Below are 26442 nucleotides of genomic sequence, written 5' to 3'. Positions count from 1 at the left end.
CCGTCTGCATGGAGATTCATGCCAGTCCTGCTCTGAACTCTCCCACCAATCAGCGGAGGCGTGATATGTAGCCAATAGGCAACCAGCTATTGCCAGCACTAAGATCTCGGCTTAGGAAAGGGAGAAACATGGTTTCTTCCGTGCACGGCAACTTCTGTGCCTATTGGAAGCTTCCGGGCCACTACAGCTGCATAACACACCAGATGGTTTCCATTTCAAAGTAACATTGTGAATTTTTGGATTTTGAAAAGTCCAAGAGTACTGCGATGTCCCGTTATGATTGGTTGGTGACATCCCACCACCAGACCCCGTTGTCAGCTCTACACCCGGTGGCATCTGATGGTTTTACTGTACTGGAATACGTCTATGGAATAATCTCCCTTATACCTAATGCTCAAACATCTGATTTACATATCCCCTGTGTCTGACAGCACAAGACTGGTGGAGTCCCAATACTTTTGTCAACATAGTGTATATTAAATTGCATGAGCACATGTAGGGTTTGCTTTTAAATTACACGTATTCTTAGTAACATGGAGAATCTCTTTGTTTCTCCATAGAAAATCAAGTTAAACTTGAAGCTACTGAGATTAACCTTTGCAAGTGCTAAATTCTCTACATTTCTTGGTTGAGGTCAGGAACTTTGTTGAATGTGTTAATCTGCTGAGTCTGCTACAATTCACTGACAGCTTGCCTACCTTTTTTCAAAAATTGCACCTGCCTCCTATAAAATATTGACTTGTGAAGATCCTACCAGCATGCTCCAAGCTATTTCTAGTCACTTCTTGATCCGCTATTTTAGATATAATGAATCACTATTTAAATAGATTTCTTCGTCAAGAGTTTGTGTTCTCTCCAAGCTAACCTGCCTTTTCTACAGCACCATTTAAAAAAGACTTGCATGTGCATTAGTACTATGTATTTGGGACCAGCCCCTATATGGAGAATCGTAACTCCGTATATAGAAGCTCCAAGATCATGGGCAGTAAGAAGGAGGCAATGAGAAGCAGTGAGAAGCCTCAGATACCCTCATGTCCATGCGAGGGCATATATATCATATAAGCAGACCATGCTACTGCTATGGGTTTTTAGGAGAGAGGCGGCCACAGCCTTCATTGCACAATCCTTTTTGCTACAAGATTGTATGCAGCACCACCTTTACAGAGGAATTGCATTGCTAGCAAATAAGGAGGTGGAAAATGGACTCCAGAGTCATTTTAAAGGGCATGGGATGGTTAACAAGCATCAGGCCCTCTTGCCTGGGTGGCAAAAGTGAGCATTATAATGATAGAGTCAAGTTTTTGTTGCGGTGCATGTTTCCACAGTGTGCATATAGTATTGCGGTACTTAAAAAGTTATATGGAATTTTTTGGGAGTTTTTGGTTGCTTTTTAAGGTTTTTTAGCTTTTTCTTTTCTTGTGTATGAGATGCTACAAAACCCAAGCAACGGCACCAACAGGTTTATTGAGAATATCACAGAAGTTCTAGTTTTTTTTAAAGAAGATTTCATGGAAAAGTAAAGAGAAAAGATCTCTTGTACCATATTGTGCAGTGAAAATTGTCATTTGAGACTATGTCTAATCTAATTCCTTTCTCCAACTGTCTTTACATCCCTTTTTCCTAGAATTGCATGGAGCCTGTACACTTTTCTATAGCAGAACCACACGGTCCCTTATGCTAACACACACCCTTGGGTGCCCAGTATACATGACATGCAGTGGAGCATACCACAATGTTTTCTGCCACATTCATACAGAATATGACACACACACAAAAAAAACTCCATATGCCTCTATATGATGTCAGAGGCATACAGAGGTACCCTGGCCATTGGACCATTACTCTTCAACTGAGGGGGGTCATTGCTACGACCTTGACAGATGGTATTGACAGCAAATTGATACTTGGGAGACTTAGGCAAAATCACATGAGAGGTTCAGCAGAGATCCTATTTCATAGACGTAAGTACATCTCCTCAACAAGGACAAATGTACAGAAGGCAAGGAGAATGATAACAAAAACACAATCCGAGCGCACAGTGCTATTTCTAGAGGTAGATTGCTACATTAGAGCACTTACCTGTATTTGTCTGATTAGAGAAATGACTGTTAAAGAAATTGTCTCAATTGTGGAAATAGGCTTGTGTAAACAAGCCCTTACTGTTCAGTCTTACAATTACAATCAGCCTTTGGTGTGGCCCTCAGTGAGAATGAGTTTGGCACCCATGCCCCCCTTTTAGGTCATAAGGACATCATAGATGGGACAAAATGGTTCTAGCCCATCCCTGCATTATATGGACGGTCGTTCATTTGACCTCTTTGCAAGTGGAAGCCTATATGATTTCTCTAATCCCTATTGATTAGAGTTGAGCGAACATACTCTGCTAAGCTTGATGCTCGTTCGAGTATTAGCGTACTTGATGGTGCTTGTTACTCAAATGAGCATCACGCCGTGTTCGACCCCGCCCCAGTTTTTGGCTTCTCGCCACTGTGACAGCACGTTTTGGCCCCTCCCCGCCGCAGTGCGCGTCAATGGCAAATTTTTTGTCTGGCGGGGGACAGGGGGAGAGGGAGAGAGGGGGAGAGAGAGGGAGAGGGAGAAAGAGACAGACAGAGAGGCAGACAGAGAGGCACCCGGCGTCCCACATACAAAAATACTCAAGTCTCCCATTGTAGTCAATGGGGTTCGTTACTCGAGTATAGCTCTCGAATTTTACGAAAAGCTCGTCTTAAATAACGCAGACCTGAGCATTTGGGTGCTCGCTCATCTGTACTAGTGATCAGTTATCACCAGAGGATGCTGCATCCGGCTACACATTTCTCCTGTAGCAGCCATATTGGTTTTCATTTGGAAAGGTGCTGTTTTTAGAGACATCACTTGTAAAGGGGTTGTCTGAGTTAAGTTTTTTTTAAATAGGTCTTCCCCATGGCAAAACATAATGAAACAGCTTATACTCGGCTAACTCGATTCACTGCATGTCCTGCACCACAGCTCTGTTCTCCAGGTTGCAGTCAAAATATGGATGGGTCACAGGCTGCTGTAGCCAATCACAGAGCTTGGTGTTCGAGCACTGAGGTTTGGGATTCGCTGCAGCAGCCTGTGGTGTCCCATAAACAGGCTGCTGCAGCCTGTAAACATGGCGTCATTTGGGAGATCCTATGCTGCCGGTGGGGGACATACGATGAGCCGGGAGAGGCATGTATAATGTGTTTTATTATGCTTTGCCATGGGGAAGACAGCTTTTTTAAAAATTGAATTCAGACAGCCCTTTTAAGCAGGTGAATATAGATAGCCGAATGCCTTTCCATAGTGTAACCTGCATCCAGAAGTCAGTGTTTGTTCCAATTGAGCTGTATAGAAATCTATTCTGAGAGTAGTCTGCAATAATGCAATCATTTAAGAAGGTTGGATTAGAGGTTGACTGGCAAATTTTAGCCTGAAAGTAAGCTCACAGCACGAGAGGTGACCGGCTTACTTCGATCTGCCGTATAAAGATGGTAGAGGTAACTGGGCTTTAAATCCATGAACAATTACATTAGCCTCCTTAAAGGGGTTGTCCCGCGAAAGCAAGTTGGGGTTCAGCACTTCTGTATGGCCATATTAATGCACTTTGTAATGTACATCGTGCATTAATTATGAGCCATACAGAAGTTATTCACTTACCTGCTCCGTTGCTAGCGTCCTCGTCTCCATGGTGCCGTCTAATTTCAGCGTCTAATCTCCCGATTAGACGCGCTTGCGCAGTCCGGTCTTCTCCCTTCTGAATGGGGCCGCTCGTGCCGGAGAGCTGCTCCTCGTAGCTCCGCCCCGTCACGTGTGCCGATTCCAGCCAATCAGGAGGCTGGAATCGGCAATGGACCGCACAGAGCCCACGGTGCACCATGGGAGAAGACCTGCAGTCCACCGTGGGTGAAGATCCCGGCGGCCATCTTCGCAAGGTAAGTAAGAAGTCACCGGAGCGCGGGGATTCGGGTAAGTACTATCCGGTTTTTTTTTTAAACCCCTGCATCTGGTTTGTCTCGCGCCGAACGGGGGGGCTATTGAAAAAAAAACAAAAACGTTTCGGCGCGGGACAACCCCTTTAAGGGGTAAGTCAGAACAGATCCAAGTGAGCAGCCTATCACTGGGTTCTGTCGAAAAAATCATATTTAAATTTAAAAAAAAGTCTTGCAGTTGCTTTTCCTATGATGAAAATGTTCTGCATAAGATATGCACTAAAATGTTACATAATGGACACACTGTGCTATATGAAGCAGGTTCCCATCTAATGTGTCCATATTTTGATGTCCAGTCATTGCATTTGTCATATCTCTTGATCATCAAATCCACTGAGAGAAGCAATTATAGAAAGCAACAGCAACAGTAACTCATACATTCTTGTATCTTCTAAGAGTAGTCATTCACATTAAATGAACATTAGACAAACCTACCGATTTTGACTGGGCTGACCGACCATCTAACATGCATGGAGGCGTCACAACTCTCCCTTGACGTCAGCTGTTGGAGGAAAGAAGGATGGGCATGTTGGCTTTAAATATGCCTGATCCTTTGTACTCAAAAAGAAAAAGCTGTCAGGAGGTGTCTGGCAGCGCCTTATTCCTCTCTTCCTATTGAGAACACATGCGTGCTCAGGGAAGTCAAGAGTAAACGTGTATGTGGAGGGCAGGAGAAAAATTTGGAAAACATGTATGGGTAACTTTTTTTTTTTAACAGTAACTTTTTATTAATGTTTTTTTTGTTAACATTACAAAGAGAGGCTGACTCCCAAGCTCTTTTCTCACTCCCCATCCCCCAACCATACCCAACAAGTTACACATGGCCAAGTTTAGTGTTTTTTTTTAATTAAATTACCTCTCACTATGTATATTCTCTGTGTTGGCTGACCAGAATAACCTCTTTATGTTTCAGTTTTTATTGTGTTTGTAGTAAGTTTAGATTTTTTATAAGATATATTAACATGTACAAACATATGCAACAGAAGCTGTGTATTACCCACATATCTCAAGCCCGTAGATAAGTGTTACCGTGTACTCCCCTGAAGCTAAGGAATTCATACAGGAGCTGGCAAGAAGCACGGTTATCAGAAACTTTACTTCAATTTTTATACACATATCCTGGATGGGTTTTTTTTGCATTTCAGTTTCAAATGTTTTGTTAATTATGCAATTGCACAATAATGGGAAACTTGTATTACTATGCTATAGCAGCAATACAGCATAAAAGGAAATTAATAGTAATGTGACTTGCAGTGGTCCGGTAAATCTGGTTTAACATTGGATAGATCCCAAACTGCATTTTGAGACTTTTCATTGATTGTCTATTGCGAGGATAGGCCATCAATGTTTAATAGAGTGGGAGTCCAACACCCGGGACCCCCACTGATCACTGTTCTCTTGATAGGGCTGAACTGCTGTATCTCATACAGCTACACCTATGGATGTACAGAGCTGTGCTTGGATAAAAAGTGAAGGCCCTTCTTCACTGGTCATACATTAATGGCCCATCCTAAAGGGCCATTTATACCGGAAGACTATTGCTCAAAATTCATTCAAACAAACAAATTTGAGCGATAATTGTCAAGTTGAAAGGCAAAAAAATCATTTACTATTCGTTATCGCTGACTTTCAGTCAGCAAAAAAGCCATTGCTGGATTGCGCGCTGCTTGTTCCGTCTAAACGCTCCCAGCTCAGTGCTTCACATAGGATGTGAACTGCTAAGCGAGGAGCCAGCAAGAATGCAGCAATAAAGTCTGAGCCCATGATACAACGGTGAAGTCTCCCTGTCGAAACCCTCTGCATGTTTGCTGACGACCTTAGCTGTGACGTCAGTGCCCGCGCGGTCGTTTAGATTGGAACTTCACAGATGCAGTACAAGCTGTTTTTGCCTGAAAAACACTTTGCATCCACGGGTAAATCAGTCGTTCACAAGCGAAATATTGGCTGAGTTTCACGCTCGCCCGTGTGAAGGTAGCCTAAAAGATCTAAAAACACTGAAGCACCAAACTTTGTGAAAACCAAAATTTGTGTCAGTCGCAAAACTATTGGCAACGACTGCAGAGATGTTCATGTCAGAAATATCCATAAAGGGATTTTCTGCAGTCTACATTTTCGTGATGTGTCCTCAACACACTGCAGACAATCAATATCCGCTTGGTGAGCTGAATGCCATTTTCCTGAACTTGCCGTTACTGGCCTGAGAAGATACGCCCAAGTACAGTGTCTTCTTGAAACAGTTGATTGGCTGGGTCCCGAGCGGTGGACCCTCACTGATCGGATGTCAGGTCATTAGTATCCCATTCCTGGAAAACCCCTTCAATATCAGATATCCCCTAAGGGTGTTCTTATACTAGCGTTAGCAGGCATAGATAATGCTTGTGTTTTACCAGTAATTGCCAGACTGCACAGGGACTTGCAATACCCTCAGGACTTATTCACATAAACCCATTTGCACTGCGTATTACACATGCCAAATTTGCGTGTCCGATCCGCAGTGAATAGAACCCATTGATTTTAATGGGTTCAATCACATGTGCTGCATGATCTATTTTTGTGCGTGTTACGTAAAATATGTACATGCATTCGAAAACACAACACCCATCGTGCACATGAGTGTGTCAATATGCTTATGCCCGTGTGCAGCTGGACTTAGAGTATGTTTGCAAGCAGCAGATTTGTTACAGATATTTCTGCCACTGAAAATCAGTTCCATTCATGTGAACGGGGTTATTTCTGTGACAGGTATATGGATTTCTGCAAGCTCCATTTAGATCAATGCACAGAAATTTCTGCAACAAACCAGCAATGTGTGTACTTGCAAATGGGAAATGGAACAATACCTCTGCAGCGCCACCTATTGGAATGCAGCCAAGTCAGACTTTTTAACTAAGCCTTATAACAGTGACTGGGAATTAAGAGCGGAAGCCAGAATAATCATGCACAGACAGCTGTTATGGGTGATTGCCCCTCATCAGTGTGCAGTAGGTTTCTGGCTTGGCTAGTGAGAGGCCTGTAAACGTGAGTCAGGAAGGGTATTGCTTTTCCTTGGGGTGCATTCACACGATCGTATATCGGCTGGGTTTTCACGCGCAGCCGATATATGGCGTCCCTCTGTGCAGGGGGAGGAAGCTGGAAGAGCCGGGAGCAGTGCTCTGAGCTCCCGCCTCCTCTTTACCCCCTCTCCTCCCCTCGCCACAATTTACAATGGGAGAGCGGGGCGGGGGTGGAGCTACGTCCCGGAACTTCGCTCCGCTCCCTCCCCGCCCCCTCCCGTTGCAAGTAGTGCAGGGGGGCGGAGAGGAGGCAGAGAGGGGCGGGAGCTCAGGGCACTGCTCCCAGCTCTTCCAACCTCCTCCTCACCCTGCAGAGAGAGACGCCGTATATCGGCCGTCTGAATGCATCCTTCGGGTGGATTCAGACGGCCGTATATCGGCTCGGTGTTCACACCGAGCCGATATACGGTGTCCTTGTCTGCAGGGGGGGGGGGATGGAAGAGCCAGGAGCAGGGGCACTGAGCTCCCGCCCCTTCTCCGCTCCTCGCCACTATTTGCAATGGGAGGGGCCGGGCGGGGCTAAGCGCTGAGACTTAGCTCTGCCCCGTCTCACCCCCTCCTATTGCAAATAGTGGCAAGGGGCGGAGAAGGGGCGGGAGCTCAGTTCCTGCTCCTGGCTCTTCCCCCCCTCCTTGCAGGCAAGGACACAGTATATCGGAACGGCGTGAAAACCGAGCTGATATACGGTCGTCTGAATCCACCCTTAAGCAGAGCACCTGTGCATGGTATTCTGGCTTTGGCTCACAATTCACAGTCATTGTTCTGAGGTTTGTTCAAAAGTCTGACAATGACTTGCAGGAATGCTGCCTTCCAATAGGTGGCGCTGTAAAGACATTGTTCCATCTCTCTATTTGCATATTTCCCAGTGGAGCATGGATGGTCTTATTAGTCTCCTCACACCTCCTAGGTGCTCCCCCTAAGGAGAAACCATACCCTTGTGCTTATGTATACACGTAGCATTTTGAATTGCTTTAGATACCTGTCTTTTAGGCCTCATTCACACAAGTGTTTTTCCGCACCTATTTAGCTGCGATAAAACGTCGGCTGAAAATCGCGACCATGCGAGGAATTGGATTCCAATGCATTAATTCACATGACCGATTTTCGGTCACGTGAAAAAATTGAGCTGGCAAAATAAAGATATTCTTGACTTGGCGAAAAACTCTGGAAGCTCCCTATAACTCCTTTTCCGCTTGGAAAAGAAGACCGCTGCCGCTATTTAAGCTATTAAAAGTCATTCCGAGGATTTCTGCTGACTGATGGAATTCTGTGCTGCAGCGTATTTTTCCCGCGATACGCCCATGTGAATGGACCAGAAAGTGCTACTAAAGCTCGGGACACGATCGCGGCTATACTTCCTTAACACATTTTTACCGCATGGGCGGATAGCCAGAAAAACATGTGAAAGAGGCCTTAGCTTGTAGCCATGTATTTTCATTGAGATTTCCAGTAGAATGCCATAATGACCCTTGTCAATTACCGTAATACTACTATTATCACATGTAGACTATACAGGACTGTGCGGTCATTTTATGTATATTACAGTCCCATCATTGGGCGATGGTTCTCCCCTCCCCCTGGCACAATCTGTGCGTTTACCTCATTTTCCTTTCTATTTGTCCCTAGTAATTGAAGGTAATGGTTCCAAAGGTTAATATGAGTCAGGCTTTGTGACGGGTGCAATAAGTGGATGAAGTCAAAGTAAAAAGTATCTGGCACTTCTCAGTCACATGCTGCTGAGCCCTGCCTGCCGAGCTTATCTGTCGTACTTCATACTTTAGCACAAAGGCAATTATTTGTTTGTCTAAGAGGATTGGTGGCCAGAAATAAGTCAGAGTCTAATCAGACGCAGGCCCGCACTGGGCACCCTGCCATGACATTTATTACGTGAGCATTATCCAGCTACCAACATGGCTGCTCACTGCCGAGCTGAGGAATGATCTCTGAGAGGAATCAGGATGCCCGTCTGACTCTGCGGCTCTGCCGACGGGATTGGGGATACATTTATCTGGGCCATCTGGTACACTGAGATGTGACTAGTCTCCCTACAAATGGGCAATGTCTGCGGATGTGTGCGAGCTGAGAAGGAGGAATGCTACATTGATGCTAACAAGACTCCTTACACTCCTGCTAAGAACTATTCTTCCGGGAGGAAGTTTTTCAGAAGAAGAAAATCAGACAGAAGGAAGGAGACAGAGAATTGTGATGGGGCTGAAGCAACACAAGCGCTTACAGATGGATATAACCCTGGGGAATTTCTTGTGTCAGTTAGTTGTACTTACTCCAAAAGTCCCAGTAATGTACAGAAGTCCCCCGGTCTTGGCGCGAGCATCGGACCCTCAGTCAAGGACAGCCCCGTGCCGACTCACCGGGATTCGTACAATTTAAACACTAAGCCGAACGCACAAAAGGAAGTTCTTCTACCAGAAAACTTTGCTGCTTCCAGACAACTTTCTTTCCCAAACATTCCAAATAAATTAACATTCCTCCCTCGTGTGGATGTCTGCTATAAGAGAAGGGCTTCTAGCTTGTCCTCCGTTGACCGAGTTACAGAACAGTGGAAAAGTCACTTAAGGAACTTTTCGGAAGAACGATGCAATAGTGATGTGAAGGGGGTGAAAAAAGCAAAGAGCAGTGGTTGTGTTGTGCAAGCCAGATACCTTCCAGCTGGGGATATAGCCAGGCCCTCTTATATATCATCTAGACCTCATGGGCCAAAAGATGAACAGGTGCGCCGCGCTCCTTCACCAGCTTGTCAGGTAACTAGTGACTCACCCAGTATTACTGCTGCGCCTCTGTCACCTCTTTTATTTGCCTCAAGTGCGTTCCAAGTAATGGTTAATGCAAGCTGCCGAAGAGCATAATAAAGCCACTACCAGCTAGTAAATCCTAAGACGTAAGACCTTCACACAGGAAAAGTTCCCAGCGGCTGAACTTTGTCCTGGTATTTAAGACACCTCTGAAGTAGCTGTGTGGTCAATGAGTGAAGTCGCTACTGAAATGTACAGAATGTCCCAGCTGGCACAGTGGCATTGTGACTGAGCACTGGCCTTGTGCCTATCAAAAAGTCATTGTGTGTGCAGTTGGTAGTAATTGGGTGCGGGATATGACAGCGCTGCTTGCCTATACTTATATGGCTGCACTTGGGATAGTTCATATTTTTTTCTTCTGCGTAAAAAAAGAAATCCCTCAGATTCTGACCTGTTCCAGTACCGGTTAGAGTTACAATTATTACAGGTGTGTTGGGTTTGGGACAGAATATTGTGTTTCAGTGCTGCCGCCGAACCTAAGATAGTCTATATAAAGTTAAAGTGAAGTAGGACAGTTTCACGAATTACACCTGCATTTATGTGCCTGTAATATAGACGACTGGCTCTGCTTGACCCCAACTCAGAGTATCATAGATTCCTATAAGGCTGAATAGATGGACACAACTCGCACTGGAAAAGAATAATCTATTCATTTGAATGGGCTAATTCACACAAGCGATATTTACAGTCCCACTGATAGTCCGAGTTTCAAAAATCGCTGTATGTCGTAGTTTTGGGCAATTCGTGGTCAAGAATTAGCTATTGTATTCTATTAGAGTGTGAAAAATGGAATTGCACTCGCATGCCACCCAATTTGCATGTGAGCGAGATCCGCTTTTAAAGTATTTTACTGTTAGAACCACGTGCAATTTTTTTTTTATAAATGCATGTGAAAAACAGATGCAAATCTGAAGCAAATTGTGTGTTTGTATCACAAAAACGCATCATACATGCATGAAAATGGCAGTGAAATCGCAGGTAGGACTCTCAGTTTTTTACTGACCTGTACACTCGCTCATGTGAATACAGCCTGATGCCCTGAGTTTAGGTCCAGAGACCCGCAGTCAGGCCGCTACACCCGTCCATATTATTATGAATGTAGCTGTATACATCTGTGTGAAGCCTAGGTTCATGCATGGTAACAGACAGTTTTAGCATTCTTCTTAGAAATCTCCACACTAAAATTGTTTTATTATGGAGCTTTGCTGATTTATTAATTAGCTTGAATTTGTTGTGAAATTGCATTGAAGTAGCATTACACCTGGAACAATAAGGGCTTTTTCATATGGCTTGGTTTTAGCACAATATAGGCGCCCAAAAAAATAGCGGCTAAACCGCACTAAAAATCGCATGGACAGGCAATTTTTCATGCGCAGAAGACCCGAGTTTTATGCACGTGAAAATCGCCCATTCGCTGGAGCAGCATGTTGCTTAAAAAAAGCACAGCTTCTCCAGGAGGAGAGAAAGATGGAGCCACACAGAGCTTTGGGATTTCCCCATAGCAGGGAGAGAGAGAGAGCAGGGCTATGGGGATCCCTAAAGGATATCACCATAGTGCAGAGACAGAGGGAGCAGGGCTATAGAGAAAGGGCTAGCCAGATGACTTCTCCTGGGGATTCTCGCATAGCAAAAAAAGGGGGTGGGCTAGAGGGCAGATCCCTCTAACCCCGCACCCCCCTCTCTCTTCCTTGGGGAACTCGCTGCTGGGGGGAGGTGGAGGGAGTTCCCTACTGCCCCCCGCTGCTGGGGAATTGCCCAGCAGCTGGCCTGGAGGAATTCCCTGCTGCTTACAGCAGGACATTTAAAACGTGCTGCCCAGAAGCACATTTTAAATGTCCTGCTGTGAACTCCTGTTAGTCTCCTGTTAGATTAAGGGAACCCCCGGGGAGATGAACAAAACCCGTGGGGCTTCTCCTCATCCCCACAGGGACTGACGGGAGTTTATAGTGGAGCATTTAAATGTGCTTCTAGGTTTAGCAGGGCCGCTGCAGTTTGGAATTCCCTTGGTCGACAGAAATCCTCCTAATGACTTGTAATTTTCTTTTCCAAGCATCCTGCACAGCTAAATTCCAGCCCCCATAGGAGTCTATGGAGACTCCTGCACATCACGTGCCAAAGATAGGTCAGGTTATCTTTTCACAAAGCACGGACCTTGCAGTCACACGTCCTATCTTTTTAAGGTGCAAGTTTTTTGCGCGTCTAAAATTTTTTCATCTAAACGTTTCTATAGGAAACCATTGCTTCTAATAAATGCTATTTTTTCATGCGCCTATCCTGCGTGAAAACACCTGTGTGAAAGAGCCTTAAATCACATATACATAGCCACTGGATACAATGCTAAATGTTTGATTGTTGGGGTCCAGCCACTGGAACCCACACAAATTCTAGAACAGGGTCCCCTGCTCCCCTCTGCCCCCCAAACCTCATGATAGCAGCAAGCATGTACTTTTATGGATCAGTGGTTGAGCTTGCAGTCAGTCCATACACTCTCTATGGAAGACCCCTACTTATGTAACATTTAGCAAGAGCTATCTCTGTATGCAGTAGGGATGGCCACATGCAGCCCATGATGCCCTTCTCTGTGGGTCCCAACTGTCTTCTAATAGACATGCTTGTCTGAGTCTGATGGCTGTTCATATGTATGTTCCATGTCAGAGAGAAGTGATATGTAGCAACAGAGCATGGCTAAATAAGTATTAATGGTGCATTGTGTCGCCATCTTTGAGACCCCATATATTGGCAGAAAACAAGTCTCACGACCCCTTTGTGGCACTCCAGAGAGGATAGATGAGGTGGCAGTGCATGAGTGTGGCCATCTTAATTGTAGTTTTATGGGAGCAGTGAGCCAATATTTTAGCAAATCTCATAGACTACAATGGAGAGAGCCGCATGCACGCATGGTCTTCTGCTTTCTGGAGTGTCAACAGAGGAGAAAAGGGACCATTCCCCCAATAGTTGTGAGTCCTAAAATTGATTCTGCATCTATCAGACATTCGTGATATTACCCCTTTAAATATTCCTGTAGCCCTTGGGAGTGGTTTAATCTGACAATGTGGCCCTCAGATCAGAAAGGTTATGTATCCCTACTGTAAGCTCTTGTCACAAATTACACCAAATTCTGGCCAGAGCCTGTAAATATATTAGAAGTCCGGTATTCATAGTGGTTTTGATTTTGATCTTCAGAGATGCGAAGACGTTTATATGGTGGCAGTAGGTATCTAAGGGCAGTGGAAGTCAGTTGAGCCAGATACAAGCAGAGCCTTTGGATCAGCCTCCTGTCTGGTCTATTGATACTCTTTGGTTTGGATTTCATTTTTTCTTTATCGCATGCATTATCTACATAGTGGGGTGTATATAGCGTATGTAAGCAAATACTATATTATTGGCATCATTTCTAAACATCCTTATTATTGAACTGAGAAAATGGTGCTTATTACTGACCTCTTTAAATTAGTATATATCAATGTAATGCCCTGATAGAGTTATACTAGCCAGTATGAGTGCATCCAATTAACTGGCCCACAATGTGCCAAATGGGTTTGGAAGAGAAATGCTCTGTAATTGACGCCACAGAAGGAAGAAGAGCTTTTTGAAAAACTGATATCATAATGACATGAAAAATCTACGCCAATATATCAATGATTAATGGCTGCAAAATAGCCCTAAAATATTTCCATTACAGCCATCAATAGTAGATCGGCGGGAGTCCATCATTTGGAATCCCCACAAATCAGCTGTTCACCAGGCTGGTGCGCTCGTGCACCAAGCTAATTTTTGAAAGTAGCAGACAGCTTTGTTCTTACTGCAGTGTCCAGGCTTGGTATTTCAGGCCAAGTTCCTATTAAAATAAATAAGAACTTTGCCTGCAATACTAACCCTGGCCACTTCAGTACGAATAGCGCTGTCTGCTTTCTGCAGAAATAAGGTCAATGCACAGGTGCGTTGGCCAAGCGAACAGCTGATCAGATGGGTTCCCAGATGGTGGACCCCTGCTTATCAACTTTTGATGGCCTATAGGCCCTATCCTGAGGATAGGCCATCAGTAGTTTAAGCCTGGGTTCACACAGGGCGGATTTGCCGCGGTTTTGCCGCGGCAAATCCGCCCGCGCCCGCTAATCTCGAGATTAACCAGCCATGTGGACGAGATTTCTCCGAAATCTCGTCCACACGGGACGGCCAATCCGCTGAGGTAAGTCCGGCTGAAACCGCGGCTGCAGCCGCGGTTTCAAAAGATGCAGCATGTCTATTTATTGTTTACTTTCGTCGCGGCCGCTCTCTCCTCTATGGGTGCGCCGGCCGCAACGGAAAAGCGAGCGGCCGGGCCGCTTCAAAGCCGCCGCGGGTTTTTCCGCGGCGGTTCTCCCGGCGGAAATCTCGCGGTTTTTGCTGCGGCCAAACCGCGGGATTTCCAGCAGGAATACGCCCTGTGTGAACCCAGCCTATAACTGGACAACCCTTTTAATGACTATAATGACAGGTGGATAAAATGCTGCGGGACACCCGCAGCGTTCTACCCATACGCCCTTACTTCCAGCATTGACAGAACAGATGCAGGCAGGTGCAGTGACCAAGTTAATCTAGGCATTAAAGCCCGCATTGCCCCAAGTATATAGTAACTGGTGATGACCACCGAACAAGGTAATAATAGTTGTTCTTTACTCTTTTTCAGATTTCTGACATCCATGTTACGGGAGAGTCAGAGGATATGTCAGCCAAAGAGAAGCTCCTTCTTTGGACACAGCAAGCTGCTGAAGGCTACGGTGGAATTCGGTGTGAAAATTTTACCACATGCTGGCGAGATGGGCGACTCTTTAATGCCATCATTCATAGATACAGGTGAGTGCAATTAGTGTTGGTGCTCTGTTTAGCTGTGTACATATAGTTTACTGTATTGCAGCATTGTTTAGAAGTAATGTGCTTTGGTTGTCCCAGTACAGTGGTGCGAACCTACATCACGGGTTCCAGAGGTGGCACGCAGAGCCCTCCCTGCTGGCACACACCGCCGTCGACCGCTCACCATATTAGTGAATACTGGCAGGTGCCGCTAGCTGGCACACACTGTGACTTCACTGTGCACATGGGATCCTCCTACCCATTCCCATGACGTCTACTCTTAGGTTCTACGAGAGCAGGGGTGGAGGCGTCCGGCAGCACACTGACGTCACAGTGTGGACCTGGGATCAGTGCCAGCAGCAGCGCCGAGCGGAGGAGCAGCGACGCTTCCACAAGAAGGGGGAAGTATATGGGTCTAAGGGGGGCACTATTACTACTAGGGGCCGCTGTGGGATGTCAGTATTACTACTGGGGCCACTGTGGGGTGTCATGATTATTACTGGGACCGCTGTGGGATGTCACTATTACTACTGGGGGCCACTGTGGGGTGTCACTATTACTACTGGGGCCACTGTGGGGTGTCACTATTACTACTGGGGCCACTGTGGGGTGTCACTATTACTACTAGCGCCACTGTGCGATGTGACTACTACTACTGGGGCTGCTGTGGGATGTCACTATTACTACTGGGGACAGCTGTGGGATGTCACTATTACTACTGGGGACAGCTGTGGGATGTCACTATTACTACTGGGGGCCCGCTGTGGGATGTCACTATTACTACTGGGGCCGCTGTGGGATGTCACTATTACTACTGGAGGCTGCTGTGGGATGTCACTATTACTACTGGGGACAGCTGTGGGATGTCACTATTACTACTGGGGACAGCTGTGGGATGTCAGTATTACTACTTGGACAGCTGTGGGATGTCACTATTACCGCTGGGGCCGCTGTGGGATGCTACTATTACTACTGGGGCCACTGTGGATGGCACTACTACTGTTGGGGCCGCTGTACGGAGTCACTATTACCATTGGGGTCGCTGTGGGGGGTCAATATCAGAGCTGGAGCCACTGTGGGGTGTCACTATTACTACTAGGACCACTGTGGGATGTCACTATTACTACTGGGGACCACTGTGGGATGTCACTATTACTACTGGGGCCAATGTGGGGTGTCACTATTACTACTAGCGCCACTGTGTGATGTGACTACTACTACTGGGGCCGCTGTGGGATGTCACTATTACTACTGGGGGCCGCTGTGGGATGTCACTGTTACTACTGGGGCCATTGTGGGATGTCACTATTACTACTGGGGACGTTGTGGGATGTCACTATTACTACTGGGGCCGCTGTGGAATATCACTATTACTACTGGGGGCTGCTGTGGGATGTCACTATTACTATTGGGGCTGCTGTGGGGTGTCACTATTACTACTGGGACCGCTGTGAGATGTCATTATTACTACTGGGGGCCACTGTGGGATGTCACTATTACTACTGGGGACAGCTGTGGGATGTCACTATTACTACTGGGGACGTTGTGGGATGTCACTATTACTACTGGGCGCCTCTGTAGGATGTCACTATTACTACTGGGGGCTGCTGTGTGATGTCACTATTACTACTGGGGGGCCACTGTGGGATGTCACTATTATTACTGGGAGTTCCTGTGGGATTTCACTATTACTACTGGGGGCCACTGTGGGATGCCACTATTACTAGTGAGGGCCACTGTGGGAAGGCACTATTACAGCTGGGGCCGCTGTGAGATGCCACTATTACTACTGGGGGCCACTGTGGATGGCACTATTACTGTTGGTGCTACTGCGTGGAGTCACTATTACCACTGGGGTCGCTGTAGGGGGTCAATATTACAGCTGGCGCCACTGTCGGGGTCACTATTACAGCTGGGGCCGCTGTACGGGCTCACTGTTACCGTTGGGGCCGCTGTGCAGAGTCACTATTACCGCTGGGACCGCTGTGGGGGGGTCACTATTACCGCCTGGGCCGCTCTGTGCGGTGTAACTGTTAATGCTGGGGCCGCTGTGGGGGAGTCACTATTACCTCTGGCGTATGTTTACACGTGGTGGAAATCCTCAGCGGAAATTTCTGTGGCAAATTCTGCAGCATTTTCGCATCCAAAAAGCAGTCAAAATCTGCACGCTGTCTATTTTGAAACAGCTCTTTCCTTTTTAGAACGACGGAGATAAAATCATACGTTGTGATAAGCCCCGCCCCCTGACGTGTTGGCACTTTGCGATAAAGAAGTGGGATTCTGGATGCAGTTTGGGCACTTGGTCTCTAAAAGGTTTGCCATCACTGTCCTAGTATTACACTCAGCCAGACAACTGTTCGGCACTCCATGATCACTCCATTTAGGTGATCTGGGGGCAGAGGGAGCCCCCTCCCTCTAACTCCTTAGATGTTGCAGCAGTAAAGGGGTTGAATGACCAAGATCGGAGCTAGCCCTGATCCTGACCAATGATAGTGAATGTCAGCTATACAGCATTGCCAGCACCCGCCATGTATGTAGCTCGTGACCCCACTACACTTTCCCTTACAAGTTTTGCTGTACAGGAAGGAGGTACAATAGTCTGTTGGCAGTCTAGGTCTACCAATGTATAGATGGAGGCCAATAAGACACACCATAATCAATACTATACTGTGCAAACAAAAGTAGGAACCATGATTGGTGGCTTAAAAAATAGGCAGTCCAGAGTCCATTGAAGCACCCCAAGCACCCCATGCTGGCAAAGCATAATCTCTTGCTAGGGCATAATTACAGCAGGTATGTGCTAAAACACTTGGTAAGTGCTAGTACATTGCTTCTAGAGCTGTCATTACCTAATGAATAATTACCATGTTGTTCGGTAGTGTGTTAAGTGGCTTGTAGAACATAACTATGTATAAACATGTCATGACATAAAGGGCACATTGTGAGGAGGTACATTTCTTTTTGTGTTGTTTACTCCTTGTACAGTGCCCTGTAGCAATGGTTTGCAGGTCTGTTTGCTTTTGTGTGCTTTGTGATTAATAAGATAAAGGCTGCGATTATTTTGTGGTAATGAAATAAGTGTCTATAGGCTTCTGACTGCGCACCACTGCCTTATAGTTGACACTGTTTAAACTTGTTCCCAGCGTTCAGGCCCGTGCACGACTCACATTCCTTCTGACAGGCATAAAAGGCCAAAACATGCACCGACTCTGCCGAGGACCTAAAGGGAGCGCAGGGAGAAACGCTCAACTGTATCCAGAAGTTAAATATATATTGAGAAATTAGTCCCTTTCCCAGTATGTTTGGGAGATCCGCTCTCCTGCACGTCCTTTTACATCAGAAGTAACAGTTAGTCGCCCCACAAGGAAGATGAAATTAATCGTTTGCCTCCTTGTGATCTTAAGAGACCTACAGTACAGGAGAGTAGATCTCCCAATATGATGTACAAGGTGCGTTACAGAACATACTTTTCTATTGAGTCTTTAGTAAGGCTGACTCGTTTGGTATTAGTTCACATTTGGCAGCAGAGATATGTAAGAGAATGGAATAAAAAAAAAACAGAAAACACACAATAAGGTCTATAAACCTTATAGTTTTACACAAATCGTAAGTAAGGCCGGTTTCACATCTGCGTTCGAACCTCCGGCTGGAGGTTCCATCACAGATGCAGCTAAAAATATTGGAAGAAAAAGCGCTGCATGCTTCCGTCCAAAAGTTGGCCAGCTGGGCGGACCCCATTATAGTTCCAGAGAGCAAACCGTTCGGCCGCTAGGATTTCCCTTTCCGAATGGAGCAGGACAGCGGAAGCCCCAGCACAGACATGAAACTACCCTTAGGGTTTCTTAAATCTACTTTTAAAAAGCATACCTTTGGAAAAAGGAATTTTTTAATTTTCCGCATGCGAATGCCTGTCCGGTCTAGTGGGCAGGCCCAGGCCGTCTCTTCTGGCTGGAGTTCTTAGCATACACCTGCCTACCTCAGCTGCTGTGCTTCATGTCATCCACAAAGTACTTTGATCTCTCACACATGTGCCGGTGGTTTACAGGACCGGCACAGATGGGAGCAATGCATCTGCCCACAAAAGGGATACATGATCTGAGCGTGCATAGGCCCAAATACGTCCGGCGCATGCGTGAGAGATCAAAGCACTCTGTGGATTCCAAGAAACTCAGTGGCTGAAGTGGGCGAGTTTATGCTAAAACATGGGCCAGAAGACACAGTCTTGGCCCATCTATTGGACCAGACCACGGACATTAACATACGGCATGGGAGGTTTTTAAAGGTATTTTCCATGAATATGCTTTCAAATGGAAAAGTAACAACGTTATCTTTGGATATTGCTATAATTCAGTAGTCTGCTTCTCTAATCAGTTTAGTAGGGTTGAAACCACTGGCAGGTTCCCATTAAGGCTCTGTTTACATTATATTTGTGAGCTACCATTACTTGTGCTGGGAAAGCCCCCAACTATACACTAATTGTGTCCGTTGGGCACCATTCACCCAAAGTATGCCAAGAGTGTACTACTGGCATACACAATGCATTGCCATACCTATGTATTTGTTTTATAGAATAGTGTAATAGAGTATGCTATTCAATACAAATCCAGTTTTTTTTTCTGAGGGGGACTTTAGCTATAGCAAGGTCTAACATCAGTCTTGGACAAAGAGGCCCGCATTCCTATTGAATGTAAACAAATGTAAAGAGAACAGTCAACACTGGTGTTATACATCAGGTTCATCATATCTATAAGATACCTTTAATTGTATGACTGGCTTGGACACAGTGGATCATCTCTATGTATGTAGTATAGGCCTAAGTAATACAATAACCAAATAATGGATATCAGTTGTACAGTGTAACAGTGATTACAGTCTAGTTACCTCCAGGGATCAGAGGTGACAGCTTTTCTGATCGGCAACTTTCACATTCTGTTTTCTTCACCATTTGGCTCAGACCACCAATTAGATGTCTCCTCCTTCCGACTTTGACTTCTCTTCACTGTTTCCTGATTGAATGCTATGGCTGTCAGTCATATCTGTGGAAGAGCTTGTTGGAAAGAGATGGAGAGCACATGAGGAAGACGTTGCACTGCAGCGGCTTGCTGGGAATAAAAGTTGGATTTATCACTGATAGCAGCACTCACAGAAGTACATGATGTGTATGATGACACCCTGCTTCCCTGCTGTTACACAGTGTTGTCAGCAATTTTGCATTGGCAAAACTGCTGACAGAGTCCCATTAGGGACCTTTCACATTGGCAGAAAAGGCTTCATGATTGTCACTTTGTGCTCCTGCGGCCTGTAGTACTATGGGTTTCCAGCAGCACACTGCTGGTGCTTGGAGTCATGCATGTTCTGTTTCAGTGTAAGTTGCATGCATGAGGTTCTAGGTTGGATACCCCTGTGTATGTTGGTGAGCAGATTCTTGTAGTGTTATTTCCCCTGTTTTGTGTTCCTGCCTGTTACAATCTATGGTAAACAAGACCTCTATATTCCAGCGTGGGGCCGTCCCTATTGAGACGATTGCCCTGCTTTTAGGTAGGGTCCCTTTTTGTGTTTTTATTTGGCTTGTTACACTAGGGATTCACCCTAGGGCTTGTGAGCTTACGTATTCTGGCCAAAATACAAACCAATACCTCGTATTTTCTTATTGGCAATTTCATCTTCCTATATGTATACTGTTCATTGGTAAATATTTTGGTGTCTGTTGTCTTTATGGTTGTTATTTATGTTGTTGGTGTCCCAACGTGTATGCTTGTCCTTACTCCACTTTTTACTTCCCAGCCTTCTATTTAGGTTGCGTTCATTGTTCCGCAACATAATCTGCAAGCTACTTGTGGATTTTGATGCGCAAATAAAAGTAGCTCAAAATCTGCCTGCAATTCTGCATCATAACCCGCAGTCAGGCTGGATTCACACAAGTATATGTGCATTTGTGCACACACGAGTTCAGAGTTTTTGCAGGAAACAAAATTTTGGTTTTTGCGCACACATCGGTGTAAAAAGATACATACCCAGCCATAATTAGTCTAATGAGTTCAAGATGTGAATGTGAATGAAGCCATTGAAATTAATGTACTCTATTCACTGCGTATTGCGCGCACAAATTTTGCGTGGTCATGTGAATCCCGCCAAAGACCTGCATATTATGGTGTGGAATTCCACAGCTGTGAATTTGGTTGCGTCTTAAGGCGTTATTCCGTTCTGTGTTAAAGGTCCATTAACAGAAAATGCCTACTAATAGTAGAAAATGTGACTTTTTTGCACTTTTTGCTTAAGGTACATTCTGAGCATGCCTTCTTCAAATTCACAACCAAATTTGGTAGTAGTGTAAAGCTTTCAGTGATGTTTCACTTGTGGCTGAGCATGTTTCCAGAGACTCAATCATACATTGTCTTAGAGTCTACAGTAAAATAGCTATTGTAATTGAAGTTAACATGTTGGTATGATTGTCATTACAGTACTGCAAATAGTAGTGTAAAGAAAACAACTTGTCAGTCATTAAAAGAATGAAGAACAGCAACACGTGTTAATTTTAGATAATATAGTTATTAGGATAAGACCGGGCTCACATGACTGTATTTGAATTGTGGATTGTGTGATCGGCGTTCGAGCGTATGATACGCAATAATACGCAGACAAGCAAATGCATTGACGTACACAATTTTGCTCACATTGCGTGTAGGAATTACATATTACGCAAAGGGAAGAAAGAACGGAGCATGCTCTATTTGACTACGGATTCCACATGTATGAGCCCCATTGATCTCTATGACATAACTCACTGAAAAACTGCTATGAATCTGATAAACTGCAGGGCAGGTTCAATCACCATAGACCCTGGTAGTATGTAGAGAGCCAGATTGCAGTATGAGCAAGCTAAATGTTGATGTGCCGACTAATGTATAGTCACCCAGCTCAACCCAGCCCGGAATGGGGAGGAGTGACTGCTAACAAACATAGTCTGCACATATGAACTGATACCAAGGATGCCAGCCATAAATAAATGCGCCACACCATACAGGAATGCAACCCCAACTAGCAAAGCAGTGGATTGCCCTGTATTACCACAGTGCGCCACACTGGCAGGATATCCCGGGCTCGCCCAGCATCTATAGCAAACTGCAAGAATAAAACACACTGGTAAATGTGGTTGTTAGTTTTACATTTTGGCCAAAACGCATAAGCTGACGGGCCACGGCAAGGCCGCCCTGTGTACGCCAGAACCTATGCTAGCTCACTATTAACTAAATTAAAACCACAGAGGTAAGAGAAAAAATGTACAAAGACATAACTTACAGAAAAGGGAGCCAAAAATGCACCATCTAATAGACTGTAAGACAGGTTTAATCACCCTAGACCCTGGTAGTATGCAGAGAGCCAAATTGCAATATGAGCGAGCTAAATGTTCATGTGCCGACTAATATACAGCCACCCAGTTCAGATTGGGGGGGGGGGGGGTCTAACAAACATAGTCTGCACATTGATCTCTTTGGTTGCGTTCTAAACGTAGTGTATACCCAATTACCCTTGCGGATGGACACTGGTTCTTACCCACATTGCTAGAAGACCAGATAAATTGTATAAAGAAAGCATGAATTTGCAGACAAACAATGCAGGTCAGAGTCTGGGGAGCAACACACCCATCCAGACTGCTGCCTGCAACATCCGCTTATTCTTCTGAGCTCTTCCGCCACAAGAAAGTGGGTTTTTTTTAAAGGTGGTTTATACTACTTTTAAAAAAAGTAGTATAAAACCAGCCAAGCCTAGAGAATGTGTGGCTCTCAAAACAGCTCTTACCATGACAGCACAAGAGAATATTGCCCGTGCGGTCGCCTGAGCGATAGCAGGTACGATGATCCATCCACACGCTGTACATTTGTGCGAAAACTGTACGCATATGCAATTCGCTTCTGTATGATTCTGCTCACAGAAATCTGGTGGACAACGAACTAGACTCAAAATCCTGTGTTGATTAGTTTATTTATATATCAGAACTCAGTTTTTCGGATACAGAGCCCTAAATCCTCTGCATAGAGATAGATAGACATCACACTAGAGGGTGCATGGCAGTGTACTGCATACGGTTCTATTATTGAGTTTACTGTATAACCATGTGCAGTTATCCCCGTAGGTGACCCCTTTTTAACCATCTTAAATGTTGGGAGGTGTACTGTAAGCCCAGGGGCCGTCTGGCAAACTTTAGCCTGAGGGTCAAGCACACAAAACTGACCCATAATTAGTAGACCTCCTAAGGGTGGAGACACAGTGCAGCTAGCCACACTCAGCCAAACCATAGCCACACAAATTACTGGCAAAATTTTACCATTGCCTGCTGCTGGTGGGTGTGGTCTCACTGTGTGCATGTCCTCCCATCCTTATCTTGTTTAGCTTTTTAACATAGACTGAGAAGCAGAACCAAGTTCAGTACATTAATGCTGCACCAGAACCAAGCCTAGTACATAAACACAGTACCACAACTTGCTTTAGTACATAAATACAGTACCAGAGCAAAGCTCATAAAGTAAATACAGAACCAAAACCAAGCTCATATCATAAAGCCCCCAAACTAAACTCTGACAATAATACAGTACCAGAACCAAGGCAATAACATAAATACAGAACTAGAACCAAGAACTGTATTTGTTCTCTATGCCCAGATTCAGACGCATACATTAAGAGCACAATTAAGTGTATATTTTTATCCTCAGGTGAGGTCATCAATAGTTGATCAGCTGCGGTCCATCGCTCGGTACCCCGACTGATCACCTGATATTGCGCCTGCTGACCGCCGCAATAACACAGGGGTCAAAGTGGAAGCCTCTGCTCTGGCCTCTATGTGGTGGACGGCACTTGTAACTGCAAGCACGGTTCTCATTGAAATCAACACGAGCTGTGCCTGCAGTTACAAGCATCGGCCACTACAGAGAGGTTGGAACGGAAACTTCCGCTCCAACCCCTGTGTTATTGCGGCACTGTTAGCCGGTGCACAGTCAGCTGATCGGTCAGTGTCCGGAGTGATGAACCCCAGCTGATCAACTGTTGATGACCTATCCTGAGGATTGGCCATCAGTAGTATTCTCCCTGGAAAACCCCTTTAAACAAGCCAGAATATGTTTTATATGTCAGATTCTTCAATGTAGCCTTTTGCTTTGATGACAGCTTTGTACACTCTTGATTCTCTCAATGTCTTTATAAGGTAGTCACCTGTAATGAGTTTTAGTTTATAGAGTTATAAAGAGTTCATTTGTGGAATTTCTTGTCTTAACCCCTTCGTGACCACCGTTAGACCGTTTGATGGCCTCCCGAGCTGGGCCTTATTCCACATGGCCGTCAAAAAGCGGCCTCATTTCCCCGCCGCTTTCTGCCTTTCCCAAGTCCGGTCTCCTTGCGCTGTGCCTGCACCCACCAGCCAAGATGGCAGGCACAAGCACAGTAGCAGGGAGAAACCCAGGAAATTTGAAATTTCTCTGCTTTCCACTACCAAAGAGAACAGAGAGGAGACACCGGAGGGCTGCAGTTTGCAGTTCCCAGGCATGAGATGGCCATTATCAGCGATAATAGCGACCTTGTGCAAAGTTTAAAAGAAAGTTTAAAAAAGTTAAATGAAAGTTAAAGTTTCAGCTTCCATCAAGAATTGGACCCGTTGGGGGGGGGGGGGGGAGTACATGTCCCCCACCTTTGCGATGTCCTGTGGCATTCTGGTCTTCCAGGACCTGACGCCGCCTTCTGTGCATGTGTGCCTGATGTCAAGCGTTTGCACAGAAGGCTGGGGAGCCCGGGAGAGTTAAAAACTCCCTATTTCTGGTTAGCATGAGTAGCCAAGAGCAGAGAGATGTCACCAGGCACCGTGGAATGCAGTTGCCGGTCACATGATCGACGCTTTTTGAAATTTACGTTTTATCTCCCCCAAAATGCCGGTCACTTACGCAGGTCCCGGGAAGCCCGTGAAATTACAAATCTCTTTGCTCCCAGCTACCAAAGGAGGCCGAGAGCCTGGAGAACTGACCGGTGGCCTCGTCAAGCGGTCCCCAGTCACGTAATAAAAAGGTAGCGATCTACCTTAGGCTGGTCTCTTACGACCTTATAGGAATTGTGGATTCTGCATGCATTTGATCCACGATAAAAGACGGATCAATCAAATGCATTGGATTACACAATTCTGCTCACATTAGTGAGTCGGAATTACATAATACACTCACAGAGAAAAGACCGCAGCATGTTCTGTTTTACCACAGATATCAGCAACGTAGAGCCCATTGTGTTACATAGTCGTGGATATACTCGCAGCCCATACGCAACTACATTGTGTCCGGCCTGCGGTTACCAGGGTCATCGCTAAGCTACGGCATGGAAAATATCAACAAAAAAAGGTGTACTGCGCATGTTTGCCTACGTGAGTACGCACTTCTATGCAGTACGTTACACGTTCATACACAGGGCCACGGCCGGGCTCACAGCTGGTATCTGCTGCAGGTCTCCGCAAGCAGTTTCCACATACGGCCACGTGAGCCGAGCATTATTCAGATCACTACTTGTAATATGTACCAGGAGCAGCTTGTTGAGCGCCTTCTGTTTGAGACCGCCGCACCTCAGCAAGATTACAAAGCCTCACAGAGCACCGCTTTTTACATCCCAACCCTGCCACAGAGGTCAAGAAATACCCCTCCAAAAAGCATGGGAGGATTTTATTGCCGTATGTGCCCATCCCAACTGGACCTCTGTAATTACCCCTATTTTCAGACATACCACACAGTTTACATTATTACTTTTATCTAAGATTTGGGGAAGGCCAAAAAGGGCACGCAGGGGGTAATTATTTTCCTAAAATCCAATGGGTGTTCCCTCCATTATAGGTCTAGCCATGTGTCCTATAAGTAGGTTGGGACCACAATGGGTATGTTTCTGAACACGGGGCAAACGGGATCCATTTTGGGGTGAAAGTTTTTATTCATATGTGTGCTGTATAAAAAAAAATTTTAAATGACACAATTGCCAAAAAAGTGAAAATCATAATTTTTACCTTCTGCTTTACTTAGATTCATTCACAAACTCTGGGGTCAAAATACACAGTACACCCATAGATGAATTCGGTAAGGGGTATAGTTTTCAAAATTGGGTCATTTGTGGGGTTCTCCATCATTTTGGCCGCTCAAGGGCTCTACAAGTGGGCAATGAGGCATAAAACACCTTCAAGCAAAATGTCTGTTCTGAAAGCCACCGGCTGCTCAATTAGGTTTGGGTCCTGTTGTGCATACGGACATAAGATTAGGGCCACAACGGGTATGTTTCTGAACACAGGACAAACAGGGGGATCCATTTTGTGGTGCAAATACTGATTTTCATGTGCACTATAGAAAAAAAAACTGTCTTTAAAATGACATATTTGCAAAAATATGACATTTTATTTTTTCTACTCTAAATTGCATTAACTCCTGAAAAAAACTGTGCGGTCAAAATACTCATGACCCCCCTCAGTGAATATATTAAGATGTGTATTTTTAAAAATGTGATCATTTGAGGGGGTATCTATAATTCTGACACCTATGAGCCTTTGCAATCTTGGCTTGCTGTAGGAAAACAAAGTGTTCCTCAGAATGTTGAGAATTAATGATAAATTTGTATGTCTCCTAAATGATTTAAAAAAATAAAGTTTTTCACATGTGCATCCAGAATAAAGTAAACAGATGGAAATATATATCTTATCAATAATTTGGGCACTTTTAATAAATATACAGAAATTCTATTGGC

General features: G+C 45.2%; 1 protein-coding gene across 1 annotated transcript in view; it reads left to right on the top strand.

Annotated features, from left to right (window-relative positions):
* DST (dystonin) overlaps positions 1 to 26442 on the top strand; it is a 391490-nt gene that overhangs the window by 110627 nt on the left and 254421 nt on the right. Inside the window, exon 6 of the mRNA XM_066604043.1 lies at positions 14528 to 14694. Coding sequence (XP_066460140.1) covers positions 14528 to 14694 — 167 coding nt within the window. The remainder of the gene's footprint in view (positions 1 to 14527; positions 14695 to 26442) is intronic.

This window comes from Eleutherodactylus coqui, chromosome 1 (genome assembly GCF_035609145.1).
Source record: "Eleutherodactylus coqui strain aEleCoq1 chromosome 1, aEleCoq1.hap1, whole genome shotgun sequence".
NCBI classification, from domain to species: Eukaryota; Metazoa; Chordata; class Amphibia; order Anura; family Eleutherodactylidae; genus Eleutherodactylus; species Eleutherodactylus coqui.
The sequence above is the reverse complement of the archived record's forward strand: the minus strand, read 5'-3'. Positions and strand labels throughout refer to the sequence as shown.